The sequence below is a fragment of the Necator americanus genome, chromosome X (assembly GCF_031761385.1).
Source record: "Necator americanus strain Aroian chromosome X, whole genome shotgun sequence".
In the NCBI taxonomy this organism is placed as follows: Eukaryota; Metazoa; Nematoda; class Chromadorea; order Rhabditida; family Ancylostomatidae; genus Necator; species Necator americanus.
Window position 1 is genome coordinate 35,367,028 of NC_087376.1, and position 16,583 is coordinate 35,383,610.

Consider the following 16,583-nt stretch of genomic DNA (forward strand, 5'->3'; position numbering starts at 1 on the left):
CGAGGATGACTGCTCTCCGGAACCCAAAGGGAACAGCCATTGCATCGAGAAGGGGGATGGAGAAAATCATCTACGACTTCTACTCTGATCTCTTCGACAGCCATGTCCACTTGCCTCCTCACCATCTGAGGGAAGATGGACAAGTCATTCCAGAGGTTCTCCCGTCCGAAATACGACATGCTATCATGTCGGTAAGAAATCGTACGGCACCCGGTCCCGACAGAATAAGACCAGAACGCCTGAAGAGCCTTCCGCCAGTACTCATCAACACCCTGGCGAGGCTCTTTACACGTTAACTGTCGGAATGCAAGGTTCCTAAACAGTGGAAAACCAGCAAGACCGTGTTGTTGTATAAAAAGGGAGATCCACATGACATCGGCAACTATCGCCCAATCTGCCTACTGTCCGTCATCTACAAGCTCTTTACAAGAGTAATCCTTAATAGGATTGAAAAAGTCTTGGATGAAGGACAGCCATGCGAGCAAGCAGGGTTTCGAAAAGGATTCAGCACGATTGACCACATTCACACTGTTTCGAAACTCATCGAGGTATCACGAGAGTACAAGATGCCGCTCTGTCTCACCTTCATCGACTTAAAGAAGGCTTTCGACTCGGTTGAGACGGAAGCGGTCGTGGAAGCCTTGGACAACTAAGGCGTCCCTACTCAATATATAAAGGTACTTCGAGAGTTGTACAGTAACTTCACGACCGGAATTTCGCCATTCTACAAGAACATCATCATTGACGTGGAGAGGGGGGTCCGACAAGGTGATACAATTTCACCCAAAATATTCACAGCCACCCTCGAGAACGCAATGCGAAAGTTGGAATGGGACGACATGGGAGTGAAGGTTGATGGTCGGCAGCTACACCATTTGCGCTTTGCTGATGACATCGTACTGGTAACACCTAGCATCAGCCAACCAGCTGACCGAATTCGACGAAACATGTGGATGCATCGGTCTTCAGCTGAATCTACAAAAGACGATGTTCATGCGGAACGGATGGGTCTCGGATGCCCCATTCACGCTCAACGGAACGAACATATCCGAGTGCACCAGCTACGTTTATCTGGGTCGGGAACTGAACATGATGAACGACCTGACCCCCGAGCTGGGCAGGAGGAGACGAGCGGCTTGGGGAGCGTACAGGAGCATCGAGGATGTAGTGAAGAAGACCAGGAACACCCGGCTCCGTGCTCACCTCTTCAACACCACCGTACTTCCTGCTTTGACCTATGCTTCGGAAACCTGGGCATTTCGCAAGCAGGAAGAAAACGTGGTGAGCGTCATTGAACGCGCAATTGAGAGAGTGAAGCTAGGAGTATCCCGTTTCACGCAAGTGAGGGACGGGATTCGAAGTTCTCTCCTACGTCAGCGATCGAAGATTAGAGACGCCGCCGCGTTTGCCAAGGAAAGTAAAATAAGGTGGGCCGGACACGTGATGCGCTTTAATGACAACCGTTGGACCAGAGCCGTGAGCGACTGGGTTCCCCGCGATATTAAGCGCACTACAGGAAGACCGTCGACCCGATGGTCAGATTTCTTCACGAAGTCCTTCAAAGAAAAATATGATGCTCTTCGTGTCCCACGCGAAAGGAGGAACCACTGGGCTACTCTGGCACGCGATCGGGACAAATGGAAGAATTACTGGCGCCCGCTCGACCAGTTCGAAGATCAACGGGAGTCAAGGTGATCAAGGTGATCAAGAATGCATTCTGCCTCGGTATTAGTTTTTTTCTATTGTGGAAAAAAGAAAAATTCCGGCGCGGATCGAAGTCTCAACATTTCGTTTCCATTGTCGATGAGTTAAATTATTATATAGTAGAAATAGTGATAAGATGGTTTTAAAACGTTTGCAGCTGTTTCTTCCACTTTGCAAAAATATTGGTTCCTGCGGGGATTAAACTTCCGAACGTTTAAAATCACTGTCAAAAGAAGATTTGTGTCGTCGAATACTCTTAAAGGCTTCCTCATCTTTTCAATTTATATGTGCATATATGTACTGACTTACTTCTAATCCTTGCAGTAAACTATTAGTGACGTCCATATTATATTATATATTTTTATTTTACTTGCGGCACTTTATATTAATATTCATTATACCACTTATTATTAATATTTGATGTATTATATTGTTTGGTTTATTTATTAAGCGTCCAGTTTGTTTCTTTAACTCTGTTTATTACGACCACTTTTTCATTGCTATATGAGCGGCTATACTTGAAAGAATGAGATGAAGGTTCGTTTTCTGGTCTTCTGTGGAGGGGATCGTTATCGGGAAGGTTTCTTCTCCAACTACACGCTTGACCCTGTTGGTGAGGAGATCTCATTGACCTCTGACTGATCGGTCGTGAAGGCGGCGTGTACACAAGGGTGGAGCATTTACACGTACTTCGTTGAAAGAAATGCAGTCTTCCACGCCGTGTTTCAAGATCATTAGGGGGGACTGAGCGGGGATACACCCAGCTTCTGTTGCAATGTGCAACCATTGCGTCCCGCCCGTCTGCGATTCGTCGAACACCCATTTGGACGAAGCCGTCATAACAAACAGCGTTGCTAGGACCTCCGTTTGCACTGGTACAGGGAGAGATGAACGGAATCAGCGTCTTCCCCACAATCTACGACATTAGCATTAGCCGGCTGAAACCTGTACCTCCCCAGATTCGTGGGGTGATACCTTTAAGTGTTCGTTAGTATATAGAAAATAATTTGCTGTGTGAAGGTTGTGGTACTCATCAACTAACAGTTCAGGCATCTGCTAAGTCACTATCTAGTTTGAATTGTCAGCATCAACGATGTAAACCATGAACTTCGCTTGCCTTCTTTTTAAAGCAGCATTGCAACACTTCATTCAACACCACATTTGGAATACTGGCTGGTAGACACACTGTCTGAAATGATCGAATATCATCAACAAAAGCATGAAAAAACTGCTGTGGAAATGTTTGGTAAAGTGTTCATTACGAAGCGGCATCCATAATATCCATAATTTAATATCCATCGTACAACGAAATGACAGGTCTACACATTTCGAATTTACGTTTTCAGACTATACACAATCTTAGACTTTTTACAGGATTTCCTAGTTACTTCGCGTGTTACATTTTTTTCGTTCTGTATATGTTTCAGGAACGTTTGAGGTCTGGGAGTGCAAAATAAACAAGCGAAAGCAGCAGAATGACAATGAAGTAACGATCGTCGAGCCGTTTTTTGTTGGTTTGAGAGCATATGTGATTTTGCATTGAGAAGAAGCTACACAGATTGTAGGAGAATAATCAGAATGAAGGTAAAAAAAAGCATCAGCTGTAGTCTTCAAACGTTGTGGAGTTGATGCCAGAATTTGATGTTTCGATAAGTCTGATGTCAACGGATCCTATTCAATTCATTATTGATTCGGCTTTGCTAATGCTATGGAGGAGCAGGAATTACGGTTCCTCTAATGCTTAGGCAACAAGGAAAGGCAGCAAACGAGTATTCAAAAAAGGAGACACCCGAAACTTCGCGATCGTTGTTGGGATCTCTGGAATGATAGAGATCCATGGCCTGTGATAATCAATACGACCGATATTTCTGAAACAAACAGAAAACGAGCGATACAGATTGTGAGTCGATGCCTATCGATATCAATGTTATTATCTCATGATTCTCTTGATTACATTTCATTGCTGGAGTGATGCAGTTCCAGTAATTAAGCAGGAGTGCGCAGTGGAGGTTGCAGCGCACTCGCCCGAAGAGTTTGTGCACAGTTTTCGATGCAGTGAACTCCTGATTACTAGAAGGTCTGAAAGGCACCATCCCACTTCATTCACGGTCATTGCTTCAAAATTCCTACATCGATCTCTAGATTTTGTCTCTGTTAAACACAGGGTTTTATGCAACTCTGGTCAGCAGAGCGCCGTCTGCGTTTTACCATTACGTCAATTATATACTGCTACATTACAAGCTATGGTTTCTGTGCCAAATGACCTATTTCTGAAGGAGTGATTGCAAAAAATGTTAGATTCTGAAGTAGAATGAAGATAGAAGAACTGCGCAATAAACTCCAAATTAAAATTTCGAAGTGTTGAGATCAATTTTTTGGAGTTTCAGAGAGTAGCACTGTTTTGATGGAAACAAACATTCTAAATAGAAAAAGACAACTCTGAAATGTGCTAACATCATCAAACGAGCCGGATCTCATTCTCTCCAGTGTCTCCTTTAGCCTTTCCTGTACGTCATACTTGTAGGATTCAGAGAACCGGGAGCGGTTGGAGACGTCACCTTCGGCAACTGAATTCGTTCGTTCCACGTTTTCTTCGTTTGTTTTTTCCTGAAAAAGAGCCTTTTGAGAGTAGGAAAATACGCAAAAGTCGTCTTAGATTGACATAAAGTAGATGCATCCGAGGCAAACATAGTGAAAACGCACACTGTCGTCAGCAAAATCAAGTTCTTCTTCTTGCGGTTCTGTGAGCATAAAGGCCCTCATCATCTTGTGAATGACTACACTAAGGAATGAACATTCCTGATCGACTTTCATTGAACCAGGATCGTTATACGTTGTTTACGTGATAACTGATCCACTGCAACGAGTGATATTTGGAAAGCAACGGTATGGGCCGTCTGTCGCTGTGCATGGAAAACATTGCGTGAGCAAGGTGTGTTCTCATCGGCTTTTTCTTTGCGCAAGCGGGCTGAGGGTAGACCAAAGAAGCGGAGAAAAGACTAAATCTGCAAAAAAGAGATAAAGCGTGAGGTTATTTAAAAACAAAAAAAAACAGAATGGTGCCAATAATTCCTGTCTCTACGAATCCACTAGTGTTACTTCTACAAAGTGTCTAGGTATGTATGAATAAAGGATAAAAAAGGATAAAGTTTCTGGCGTCAATCAATCCGCTTGCGATGCGCCCCCACGTTCACTTCAATTCAGAATCGTTTGAGGTTTACGAACGTGTAAGTGGCCTATACAACGATGACTTGCGGTGGCTAGCCGATGTGTCAAGTCAGTGTTTTTATCCTTCCAGACAAGTCTGGTACCAATTTATCGACCCCGGAGGGATGAAAGGCTTGGTGAGCACTAGGGCGGATTCGAACCTCCGATCGATTGTGCAGTAAGCGGAACCTCTAGCCGCTACCTTACACCCGCCCCATGTATGAATAAGGTGGTGATTATATCGACATATGTCGCCTGGCATTTTTTTACGGTATTGTTGTTTCAACACTCTCACAATGATCCGCTACGAACTAAAACAGCGCAGTCATTCACTATCTGAAGACTTTTGCTTCACATAATCGTCCCTCAGAAATTGAAGGATCCTCGTGCGCCGACCAACAAATTACGTGAAACCGCGAATTGCGCACTAAGTCAAGTCACCAAGTGTTGAAAGTGTAATGCAGCGATAGAAACACCTTCCAGGTGCCTGAGTTGATCTAATGTGATGCACCTCAGGCAACACTCAACTTTTTGCTTTGGAAAGATGCTATCTACAGAGGAGAGAAGAGATGAAAGGATTCCAAATTTTAGAGAATTTTGGAAAAGGACTGTTTCAGCATGAACTCAATTTCCTGATAATGATACGAACAAGAGACTTCAAAACTACTAGAACACTAGGAACTACGCCAGTGTCGTAAACATTCTGGATCTGGGAAGCAGCAGTAGTGAGCGGAAGCGAAGCGTCACCACTCTCTTCGTTGGCCAACGACATCCAGAGACTTTTGTTCGCATTCAAAAGCTGTGTCTGAACTACTATCGTTAAATCATCACAACGAATGCAGATGTCCCTAACAAACTTTCTTCATTCACAGCATCTGCGACCGAACCCGACAGCGCATGCACTCTATCGGCGCCCACACGCACTGCGCCAACTTGGCAACACTGCTATGGTCGTTGTTCTCCTTGAGGAGAGTCAACAACCTTACGATTGCGAACCACCTTCAAATGCGAACACATGAGGAAAAACTTTGATGGATAGAGAGGACCGCTACTTATAATTTGTTCTCGTGAGCTGTTTTGATTTAGAGAAAAATAAACGTGCTCAGCCAGAAATGTAGGCAAAAAGGTGACGTCATAAAGAAAATACGTTTCAATACTGTTTGTACTTACACTTGCTTAAAATGAACTTCCCGCGAATTCTTTTTGAACTTCCATGTTATTCCTTCCAAACATTTTTGGCTACTCATAGTAATTTTCAAAAAAAAAATTGAACTACAGCACATAATAAGTAATGAAAGAGCAAGAACCCTGCTGCAAAAACTTGGCGAATATACGTAGACTTTTATTGAAATCTTTACTTGTCGTTTTGAAGAAAAGAAACTACTTTAATATGAAGTTATTCAAACCACTAGCATTATCGCATATTGAATCAATTTTGAACAACTGTTATTTGAAACCGACAAATATCTATAAGGTATTCTCATATCGGGTAGGAGCCCACGGTTATTTCTGCCCTCCAGTGATCATTAGGCAAATCACTAAGACTGCAGTACTAATGATTCCCGGTTATTGTTGCAGGTTTGTTTCGGTTTATTTGTTGTTTCCTCGCTATTTCCTAGAAAAAAATGCCTTGAAGAATTGTTACAGGAATGTTTAGTCCAACGCTAAAGTTCAAATTCAAATAAGATCGATATCGATATAAAGCCATCTCACGGATTCTTATTAAAATTCTTCTTCACGAAGTGTGCATCTTAAACACGCACAAGCATGGGAAAAGACTGAATCTAGATAAATTCTGGATAAATTTTATTCAGTGAAAACGACAATTCTTCAACAGAGCTTTCGTCATTTCGTCTTTACTGTTTTCGCCCTTCCTCGAAACCATTTTCGCTGTAGTACCACTGAGGACGTTGAGATCATACATATTTCTCGAAGGGGCACAATGTCCTATTTTCTTTGCTTCTTTCTCATTTGGACTCTAACATTTGTGCCAATCAATAGTCGAAACATAGATGAAGTTTAAAAATGAAGAGTGCAGTGGAGTAAAAGCGAAGAAAAATCATATTACCTCTACACTACATAGTTCAACAAGCCATAGGTTCAAACAATAGCACAGATGTGTTTCACCGGGCCTTCATGTCCCATTCCGATGAGCGCTTTGTTCTGGAAGCACCGCATTCCTTGAAATGTGCCAGATTTGGGTCTGCTGTGATGTTTCGGACAGATGAGAGAGCGTGAGAGAGCGTTAAAAAAAAGTGTGGAAATAAGTGGTTGTACATTATCCGAGCGTGGAGGAATAATTTTTCTTGACGGCATAACCAAGACGTTCTTGGCAGGGTGAACTTCTCCTTTCTTATCTGTCATTGTTTCTTTATGTTGATCTTGAGCAGTTTTTTATAGTCGGAGGAAAATTTTCATCTCCAATCATCCATCCAGTACTCGCATTGTTCGACATTTTTTAAGATTAGTCCGCGGTTAAGATCTCTTTGGATAGCCACAAGGATTCCGCTGACCAAGTAATATGGAACCTACTGATGATCATACGGAGTCAGGTCCCTTTCATTAAAATTCTGCACGGAGTATATTCGCTGTTGCTGATGTTTTTCCCTGAAAACTAATCAATCGCTGCTTATGACACGTGTAATGAAACGTGTGCATCGACGAACGATTCACAACAAAGTGCACTTGAAAAGCGGTCTCATATCAGTCGAACAATAAAATTCGATTTTTAGTAATTCAGTGGAAAAAAGAGCAAACGAATATTTTCTTTTCTTGTAAGCGGCGCACAAATGAAAGAGTCATTCTGTGGCTGCAAGCCACCACAGAATGACTTCTGAAAACTTTTTCACTTCATTTTATTTTCACCTCGTCTCTCGCAGCGACCCTTCACAAAATCTGTTGTTTGCTTTAAAAGTGTTCCAGCGGGACAATATTGATAACGAGTGTTGACTATACACAAAAACAATTTTTGACGTACATTTTTCTAGGTAAGAGTCACTTTCATTTGCGTTTTCTTATTTTTTTTTTAGCCAGTGAATTAGTTAAAATTCTTCGAGTCCTATCGTTATTGTATCGTTATTGTAAATACACCAGAAGCTTTCATCATTTTTTTTTCTCGAAGACGACTAGTGTTTAAAGGATGTGGAATGCTGCTAAAATCAAACACACCATAACATGTACCTACTCCGGGATCTGCATATAAATCGAAACAAGAGATTATTAGTCAAGTTTTTCTAGCCGTTTCATTCAAAACCAACTCATTTCTTATGCAGCGAAAGGGAAATTAAATATCGCTCCGCTAGCGAAAACTTACATCTTCCATCATTTCTCATGATTTTGCAAATAATTCAGTTTTCATTCCTATAGAGCTGCCTGTGAGTGAGATTATGTTATGAATTTTGACCAACCTTCCATTCCATTTATGAATCAAATTTAATTTGCATTTTGATTGCATTTGTTTCTGCTGAACATGTAAGTTTATTTACAGATTTGATTTTAAGAAAACAGAAATAAAGTATCTACAAAACAGCAACTAATATCACTTCTTCTCTCGATAGGATGCTGTTCACAAAGTGTGCTCTTCCATGGGAATAATGTCGATAGCAAGTATTGACTCTACACAGATAAACAACTTTTGCCTGCATATTTTTCTACAGTAAAGCTTTTTGAGATTTCACAGATGAGCATTAGGGTTTACGTATTCCAAAGTAACTGATTTGCACTGTTCGGAAGTCTTACTATTTATGAATAAGATCATTTGGAGACTATTTTTTAGACTTGCTCTATAAAAGACTTTCTGCTATAAGAAGTCAAAAAATTCACTTGTGAATATGAACCATAACCACCTGCAAATATTTTATGTAGAGATTTTGAAGAATTCGAATGCCAAGTTTTCGACAAGTTGAAGTTTTGTAGAGAACTGTAGGGAATATCGCATTTGAAGCAAAATCATGAATGCTTAGTGAATACTCTCACATACGTGTCCGTGCTTCTTCGAGTCATAAAGATCGTTTCCGTTATGTGATACGGATGAAAGTGAAAGTGTCAGGACTTGAATCTTTGAGGATAATCTTTACCCAACACAATTGGCTTTTCCTTGTCAAACAAACTTTCCTCAGATGTTGTCGTCTTTGTCGCTGTTACACAGCAGTGAGCCAATGTGTCAATTTTTCGGTCAATTCCAGTTGTAATCGCAGGCTACAAAAACATAATGCGAACCAGCTGAGCTGTTTTGTATTAAGCAACTTGAAAAGAAAATAAATCTGGTAAAAAGGTGAAAAAAAACAGTGAGAAGTTAATGGAATTTTATGGTAAAAAGTTACAATAGATGAGACTCAGAATAATGTCTTTGGCACATTGCTACAGTTTTTTACGACACCAAATCATCCCAATGCAGGTACAACGATTGATTGGGCAGCCAGTTTGTGTTGGGCAATCACAGTAAGTGGAAATTGAGAAATTTCGAGTAGAGCAATAGAATGTATCCGAAAAATCTATAACCAGGCAGCAGAACGTATGAAATATCCCAGAGAAAATCAATATCGCCAAACGGAAACGAAACGGCGATCATTCAGATTCGGTTTATTGTCGTTTATTTAATCGCTGGATACGGCACAGTGAACGTCATAGTCAGTTACCTGAGAATTTTTCCTGTACAAGAGCGCCGCTTAAAGCTGCCGCCTGAAATAAAGTTTCTCCAGAACTCCTTTAGTATTCAAAGAAACAAACGAAAAAATTTCGTGTTGAATTTTTGATAAACCTTCGCATGATGGTGGCTGTGTATGTGTTTCTCTGAGTCGAACCGTACAGACGATTGTTACGATCCTTTTTCTTGGGTTACGTTTCGTTGAGTTCACCTTAAAAGATCAGAAAGGTAAATCCAGAAGAGAAAAGAAAAGAAAGTCTGCATCGTAAGATTCACCAGTGATACTTCAGATGTGTCGAGCAATTTAATTTTTATCGTCTCATCTTTTTATTTCCAGCTTAAAATGTATGTGCACAAGCGCGTTTGCTTGTCGATATGTTGGTCTCCACGAGCACGGTTTTTCCTCATCCATACAAACCAGATCTCTCTCGAAACTGCAATTTGTGAATCGCACAGTTGTGTGATTATTTAGGTGGCTGCATTCATTCGCTTAGTACGCAGGCTAATATTCTGCTGCCACCTGTTTATGCAGCCGTTGTTGTGGCGGTTTAATTTTGTGGTAGGCGCTACCGGAACTGTACTACTACCTAGCCTTGTCCCACCAGTTCACTGAGCATGTGCAGCTAGGGTTTCCTCCTTTTGTATGGATTTTTGTTCGGATGTCACGGATTCCTCATATGTTCTCTTATTCATCCCTGATTTTGCAGTTCGTATCTCCTCTTCCTACTGTTTTTTCTTTGTTCTTGTTGAATAACTCACTTACAGGAGATGAAACTACTCGTTTTGGTCTTAGTGTTTGTGTTGGTGGTCGAAGCTGCAGTGGACAAGAAGAAAAGCGAAAAGAAGGAGGCCACTAGTGCGAAGAAGGAAGATGCAAAGAAGAAAACCGACGCGAAAAAGGAAACGAATGTGAAAAAGGAGGATACAAAGAAAAAGGCCGAAACGAAGAAAAGTTCGTTCTCGTTCGTTGGCAAAGACACGTGGGGCGAAGAGTCGTTGAAGATGTGCTACAAGAAGCAGCCGTTGCCGGAAGGTAAATCCAATAGAACACCTGTTTTTTTTTCTGGAATTTCGTTCTGGTATTCTGTGTATTTCATGCCGGATGTCTGTTTTTCTGGACCTAGTCATGAAGAGAACGAGTTGAAAAATTGCAGCGATTTGTAAGAAAGTGTTATGAATATTTCAGACTACAAGTGCTACGTGTACTACTTTAACTACGAGCCAGTTTATGTAGATCCACTGAGCACGAATCCTATCATCATCATCTATCGTCGATTCATTCCTAAGAAGTTCATCGACGACTTTTTGTATGACGTTGAAAGAAAGCAGAAAAGGAAATCTGAGGTGAGAATTATTGTAGATTCCCGGTGAAAGTATAAAGATACAGATATTTGACTTGTGAGAATGAGCAATATTCTACATATTCTACGGTATGCTTTGGTACAGTATCTAGATGAGCAGAATCAAGGCTCTTTCGATATTTTAAATCATGTTCATTGAGTTCTGTGCGAAATGTTATGAAGGACGAAGTAGAGGGAGACCTTGCGAGGTGAAGCACCAGTGATATCACGGGTTACTCAAATTTCTTGGAACTCTGCTGCTCGGTGTTCCACTAGATCTACTGAACTCTGATCAGCATTAGAGATGTAAAAAATAACAGATTCTGACTTTTATTTTCATTCACTTTACTCTTTTTTTATTTTTAGATTACAGAACCTTCTCTTGCTGATCCTTTTCTCTTTTGTTTTTTTTTATATGTCATTACTATTGCTGTCTCTTGAGTAGCCCAAGTCTTCAAAAGAAAGACACCGAGGTTGGAGTTTGCTACTGACCCGCTGATGACGGGAGTACACGTAAACGTTTTTCTTCCAACGCTTCAGCAGTGATTATCGATGGAGCAGTAGTCCAGCCGTGGCTCAGATACGATGATAGCCCGGCCGCACAGAAATTAAAGGGTCTCGAATCATTTTGAAAACAATACCTTTCTTCTTTTTCTTTTTTTGTGAACTAAGGAGTGTAGTGTTCACATAGTTCCATAGAACCTACCCAAAATCCTCTATATCCTTCTCTGCAATGGAACGTTCTGGAAATACGGTGCTGTAGGAGAGCAAGAAAATCCACCCACATAAAAACCAGCTTTGTAAAGTGAAGTATATTACGCTCCAGTATATCTGCTTTAGTGTCTTCAGTTTGGACTTCTAGGGAATAGCGGAGGTCCAAAGCAGAGAAGAAACGACAGAAACAGACGAAAAGTGGGATTTTGAAAGATTGTGCTGCTGTAATGTACGATCGGAGTTCGTCTGTTCAAATACAATAGAACATCATAAAATCCAGATATTGCTTAGTTTAATCTCGGTTCTATTGGCTTAGGTTCTTTTCTCGCAGCAAAATGTTCAAATTAAAGGGAAACCAATATTTCACGCAATGATCAAGATCGCACGAGTGAGTAGAAAAAGAATAAGTCAGCAATTTTGCATTGTTGATTTATTCTTTTTCTACTAAACGATAAACTATGAACGACTTTTCGATGGAACTCAAAATGACGAATATTAGGAGATATGAATAGTTCTGGAATTTTTATTTTGAGACCGGATGAAAGCGAACGACGGTGGCTGACGGTGTCGCAGCGTGAACATCGGTTTTTCAACTCTCACATTTAGTATTGTACTCTCCAGTACATTCTTGGAAGTATTTACTTTTTTTCCTTATTTCAGTGGATACAAAGAAAACCTAATGAAGGTTTACTCACTAAATTCTGAAGCTTACACTTCAATCGAGTAACAAGAGGAATCGCTTTTTTCTGCTTAGTACGTGGGGACCGATAGGAATTCAAAAAAGAACGGACAGGAAAAAAAACTGAAGTTTATGTAATTTCATGAAAGGACATGACAAAATTCATATTAAGTAATTCATATTAAACAAACCGAAGGGAAATCTGTCAGCATAGTCACTCGAAAATCCAGTTTCCACAAGTAACAAGGAAAAGATTGGATTTTAAGTTAGATTCAGATGAGTTGCTGACTTTCTAATTGGAGGAAATAGATCCAGTGGTTCAATAAAATCTTCTGAGACACAGCAAAAAGAGGAACAAACAGATCATTCCGATTTTGTACGTGTGATAAGCAGTATCTGGAGTTTTGCTATGTTTTTGGCGTCCTTTTTTTAAACTTTTTCTTGCATTTATCAGTGCGCTTATCGCTGTGAAAGTTGGGTGGGAATCCAGGATTGAAAGAACAAATTAAGGTTCAATTTAAAACTTGTTGTTCTGCAACCGGGTATGATAACGGGATTTCAGAAGAAGGACGATGAAAACTTCATGGCCGAATACATCAGGAATTTCCAAAGAAGAATTGCTAACGAAACGACTGTTTCGCACAAAAGCATGAGCGGAGTAGCGAGAGTGTTTCGCAGAACACAGGCACTCATCCCTATGCTCAACTTCTCGAACAGTGGACCATGGCAGGTTAGTGTAGAGATAACGTTATCCCTCTTACTTGCACCGGTGAAAGATTCCGTCTCCTGGAAAATGACTCGGGTCCGTAAATTCAGGCCTTCCATCCATGAGCTAGTAATATGAGCTAATAGATTTCCCTGTTTTAGGTGCTATCGTACAAGAAAGGTGGTCATCATTCACCACATTACGACTACATAACCTATTCTTCACCAGACCAGTACAGTCGAACTACACGTAAGAACGGAAATCGCTTCGTGACATTTGCACTAACTCTGAAGGCTGCAGATATCGGAGGAGGTGAATTCATATTTATAGCCCTATAAAAGTTACAATGCGGTGCGCAACTGCTTATTTTTTTAACAGCAATCTTGTTGTTAATGTTGATTATAGCGACTTTCAACTTAAAGGCATCACCCCACGAATCTGAGGTGGTGCAAATTTCAGGTGGAGTATTCGTATACGGGATGGGAGACTACGGAAAAGGGAGTGATTCCGTCCATTTCTTGCTAATTGCCGTAAAAAACGGCCCGGAAGATGCGGTATCGAGCGTTCGGGGGCGCTACTTTTGAGGCGAGTTCGATTGGAGCGCACCAGCCTTGTGCACGGGCCGCATCTTCCGGGCCGTTTTTTTTTACGGCAGTTAGGAAGAAATGGACAGAATCACTCTCCTTCCCACAATCTACGACCCCGTATAGGCATGACCAACCTGGAACCGGCACCACCTCAGATTCGTGGTGTGATGCCTTTAAATGTCAAGTTTTTGAGGAAACACATTTCCGAGTGGTTCGCAAACCCCAACTATTCATAAACCCGAAAACAGGATTCAAGATACTATATTGAGGCAATCGAATTGCAATGTTTTCAAAAGCGCAGGGTTTGCAAGCGTCACCTTTTAGCGGCTTACGATCGGCAAGTTGAAAAAACCCAAAATACTAATGCTAGCTTAGTTGACTCCCTCCATAACTCCGTTTATACGAAATAGCGGCAACTTCCTGCGGGTCATTTTAGTCCAACGCTGCTGGTCTGATGAACTGCTTTGGTCATCACCATCATTTGTTTTCTTTTCTTTTCTAATTGATGTGTTTTATTTTATTTTAATATTTATTGGGTTACTATTCATTATTCACTTTATATTATTACGAACTTACTTTTATTAATATAATTTTCAATAACCGCATTATTGAACGTTTTTTGCCAATATTGTTTATTTGTTTTTTTTAAACTTATTTTTAATAGACTACCTGCAACGTATATTACGCTCGCTTTCCTACGAACGGCATGAGGCGGTAGAATGTTCACGAATTATTGTCAGCCGATTCTGGGCGTGGAATCCATTTTTTAAACGTTCAATAAACCTTGAGTTATCTTTCCGGTCATATGATTCAGGTAATGCACCACCTGCGTAATTATTTTAATAATATTTTTTTAAACAGCTATGAGTGATGTGTTTCTGAGCGCCTGACCTATTTTCCCCCAAATTATTGGTCGTTCTGGCTAGTAACTTCTCGATTTTTTTTCCAGAAACTATATTCGTATATGCGAACCAAACGGCGGAACTAGAGGCAGGCGACGCGTTGCTCTTCACGCTCATAAACAAAGACATGACTCCGGTAAGGCACTTGGTAATTGTCAATTTACAATTGACTTGCAAGTAGGAAGTATAAGAAATAAAATAATGTGCGCAAAGTGCACGGCGTTGATCAATCCCTCCGGAATGCACACGAGTTCAATCGAGAACCGCTTGAGGTGTATGGTCGCACGTGCACCCTGAGAATGACTTCAAAGGGCCAGTCAATTTCTCTAGTCAGTGTTTTTATCCTTCCAGACAAGTCCAGTAGCAATTTATTACCCCAGGGGAGAAGAAGCGCCTGGTAAGTCCAGAGCTGTTTCGAACTGCCGACCGTGCAGTTGTAGCCTAACTTCATGCCAACTACTACTTCTAAGCATGGGCACAACGCTCCCTTTCTTTTTTACTTTCAGTGAAATGGTAATGGCCAATGATTTTGAAGATAAATAAAAACTTAAAGTTTATGCAGTTCCCAAGTATGGAATCTCTAACGAATTAGCTACTTTCGAGTTATAAACAACTCTCATTGAGTTACTATCCTATACATGTCTGATTTGGAATACAGCACAGGAAAAACCAAAAAGTCGGATGAGTCGGATAAGTCAACACACAACGGACACACAACCTATCGAGCGTCTCAAGACAGTCTCAGGGTCCAACTCGGTGTCAACCTCCGAAATCTCCATTTCTTGCTCAGCGGTTCAGATTAGCGTAGAAAGTTACAACTAAGTTTACGCATATGTTTCCCGTCCACATTTTTTTTGAACTTAACTTTTCGAGAGTCTCCTGATTCCGGAGGAAAGCCTGATACGGTAGAGCCAGATAGGAAGGGGTTGCAGGAGTCATATAGGCCACCGAAACGGAAAAGGACTAGGATGGTGATCTGTACTTATAACGCACGTACGCTTGTATCGGAAGCGGCCATCGAAGATCTGATGATGCAAGCCGAGAAGATCAAGTACGACGTCATCGGACTGACCGAGACGAGACGACGTCACCCTCTCAACGCCGTATAAGAAACTGGAGAAGAACTGTCCTTAGTAACATGCGACAGTAGAGGTGTTGGTGGAGTTGGCGTCCTCGTCAACACGAGTATGGCAAAGGACATCGACTCTTTCGAACAACCAACGACCCGAATCGGACGTCATCACGCCTTCTACAAGGTCATAATTGGCGATTTCAACGCCAAAGTTGGCCCAGGAAGAACGCCGGAGGAATTTCACATCGGAACCCACGTCCTACAATGGAACGATCAGGGGGAGAGGCTTTCCATGTTCATCATGACATCCATGGGAACCCGAAATTCCAGAAACCCTCCTCTCTACGCTGGACGTGGGAGTCACCCGGTGGAGAGTACCGTAATGAAATAGACCACACCATCGTCAATAAAAGGTTCTGCCTGACGGACGTTGCTGTTGTACCAAAGTTCTATTCGGGATCGGACCATCGCCTCCTCCGAGGAAGATTTTCTTTCACAAGGAGAGCAGAGAAAACCGCCAAGTTCAGGGGGAGAAATCCCACAACTATCATCAACTAGGATCTCTTCGCTACGCCAGCCGGCTTTTGGGAAGATTCCGCAATGGACAACATCGACGAGGAATATGACCGGACCGTTGAACACCTTCACGACTGCGCGAAGAAAGCTGAGAGTTCTAAAACCACCAAGAGACGCCTGTCTCTTGAAACTCTTAAGCTGATACGCCAGCGTGGAGCAGCACGAGCCGCAGGGAACCAAGAACTCACGTCCGTGCTCGCAAGGCTTTGTAGAGAGGCGATAAAGGAAGACCTTAAAGAGAAAAGAGCAGAAGTACTGACTGAAGCTGCAGAGGCGGGGAAAAGCATTCGCTATGCTCGTCGAGACTTCGCCAGTAGCAAGACAAGGATGACTGCTCTTCGGAATCCGGAGGGAACAACCATTGCATCAAGAAGGGGGATGGAGTGAAGAGGAGAGGAGATGGAGAGGAGAAGGAGAAGAAGGGATAGAAGAACCTTCCGCCAGTACTCAT

General features: G+C 41.7%; 6 protein-coding genes across 9 annotated transcripts; 5 read left to right on the forward strand and 1 right to left on the reverse strand.

Moving 5' to 3' along the window:
• Nucleotides 1-5: 5 nt before the first annotated feature.
• Nucleotides 6-653, forward strand: RB195_026432 (uncharacterized protein; the record flags this gene model as incomplete). Its single annotated transcript, XM_064214985.1, has 2 exons — nt 6-191; nt 312-653. 2 exons carry the CDS (start codon nt 6-8, stop codon nt 651-653), a joined length of 528 nt encoding a protein of 175 aa, XP_064070866.1.
• Nucleotides 654-815: 162 nt separating this feature from the next.
• On the forward strand, nt 816-1,695 carry RB195_026433 (uncharacterized protein; the record flags this gene model as incomplete). Of its 2 annotated transcripts, XM_064214987.1 has the most annotated exons (2): nt 816-902; nt 970-1,695. In XM_064214987.1, the coding sequence occupies 2 exons, from the start codon at nt 816-818 to the stop codon at nt 1,693-1,695; spliced, it is 813 nt and encodes a 270-aa protein (XP_064070867.1). The 2 variants fall into 2 exon arrangements, with proteins under 2 accessions (XP_064070867.1, XP_064070868.1); XM_064214986.1 differs by having other exon boundaries at nt 816-1,295.
• A 939-nt stretch (nt 1,696-2,634) lies between these two features.
• On the reverse strand, nt 2,635-4,518 carry RB195_026434 (uncharacterized protein; the record flags this gene model as incomplete). Of its 2 annotated transcripts, XM_064214988.1 has the most annotated exons (4): nt 2,635-2,679; nt 2,822-2,893; nt 4,159-4,311; nt 4,408-4,470. In XM_064214988.1, 4 exons carry the CDS (start codon nt 4,468-4,470, stop codon nt 2,635-2,637), a joined length of 333 nt encoding a protein of 110 aa, XP_064070869.1. The 2 variants fall into 2 exon arrangements, with proteins under 2 accessions (XP_064070869.1, XP_064070870.1); XM_064214989.1 differs by lacking the exon at nt 2,635-2,679 and having other exon boundaries at nt 2,792-2,893; nt 4,408-4,518.
• Nucleotides 4,519-10,324: 5,806 nt separating this feature from the next.
• Nucleotides 10,325-15,593, forward strand: RB195_026435 (uncharacterized protein; the record flags this gene model as incomplete). Of its 2 annotated transcripts, XM_064214991.1 has the most annotated exons (7): nt 10,325-10,589; nt 10,743-10,900; nt 12,852-13,019; nt 13,157-13,307; nt 14,532-14,620; nt 14,836-14,881; nt 15,358-15,593. In XM_064214991.1, the coding sequence occupies 7 exons, from the start codon at nt 10,325-10,327 to the stop codon at nt 15,591-15,593; spliced, it is 1,113 nt and encodes a 370-aa protein (XP_064070871.1). The 2 variants fall into 2 exon arrangements, with proteins under 2 accessions (XP_064070871.1, XP_064070872.1); XM_064214990.1 differs by lacking the exon at nt 14,836-14,881 and having other exon boundaries at nt 15,417-15,593.
• A 78-nt stretch (nt 15,594-15,671) lies between these two features.
• Nucleotides 15,672-15,947, forward strand: RB195_026436 (uncharacterized protein; the record flags this gene model as incomplete). The annotated part of the gene is made up of 1 exon (XM_064214992.1): nt 15,672-15,947. The coding sequence occupies one exon, from the start codon at nt 15,672-15,674 to the stop codon at nt 15,945-15,947; it is 276 nt and encodes a 91-aa protein (XP_064070873.1).
• A 209-nt stretch (nt 15,948-16,156) lies between these two features.
• On the forward strand, nt 16,157-16,519 carry RB195_026437 (uncharacterized protein; the record flags this gene model as incomplete). Its single annotated transcript, XM_064214993.1, has 1 exon — nt 16,157-16,519. The coding sequence occupies one exon, from the start codon at nt 16,157-16,159 to the stop codon at nt 16,517-16,519; it is 363 nt and encodes a 120-aa protein (XP_064070874.1).
• Between the last annotated feature and the right edge of the window lie 64 nt (nt 16,520-16,583).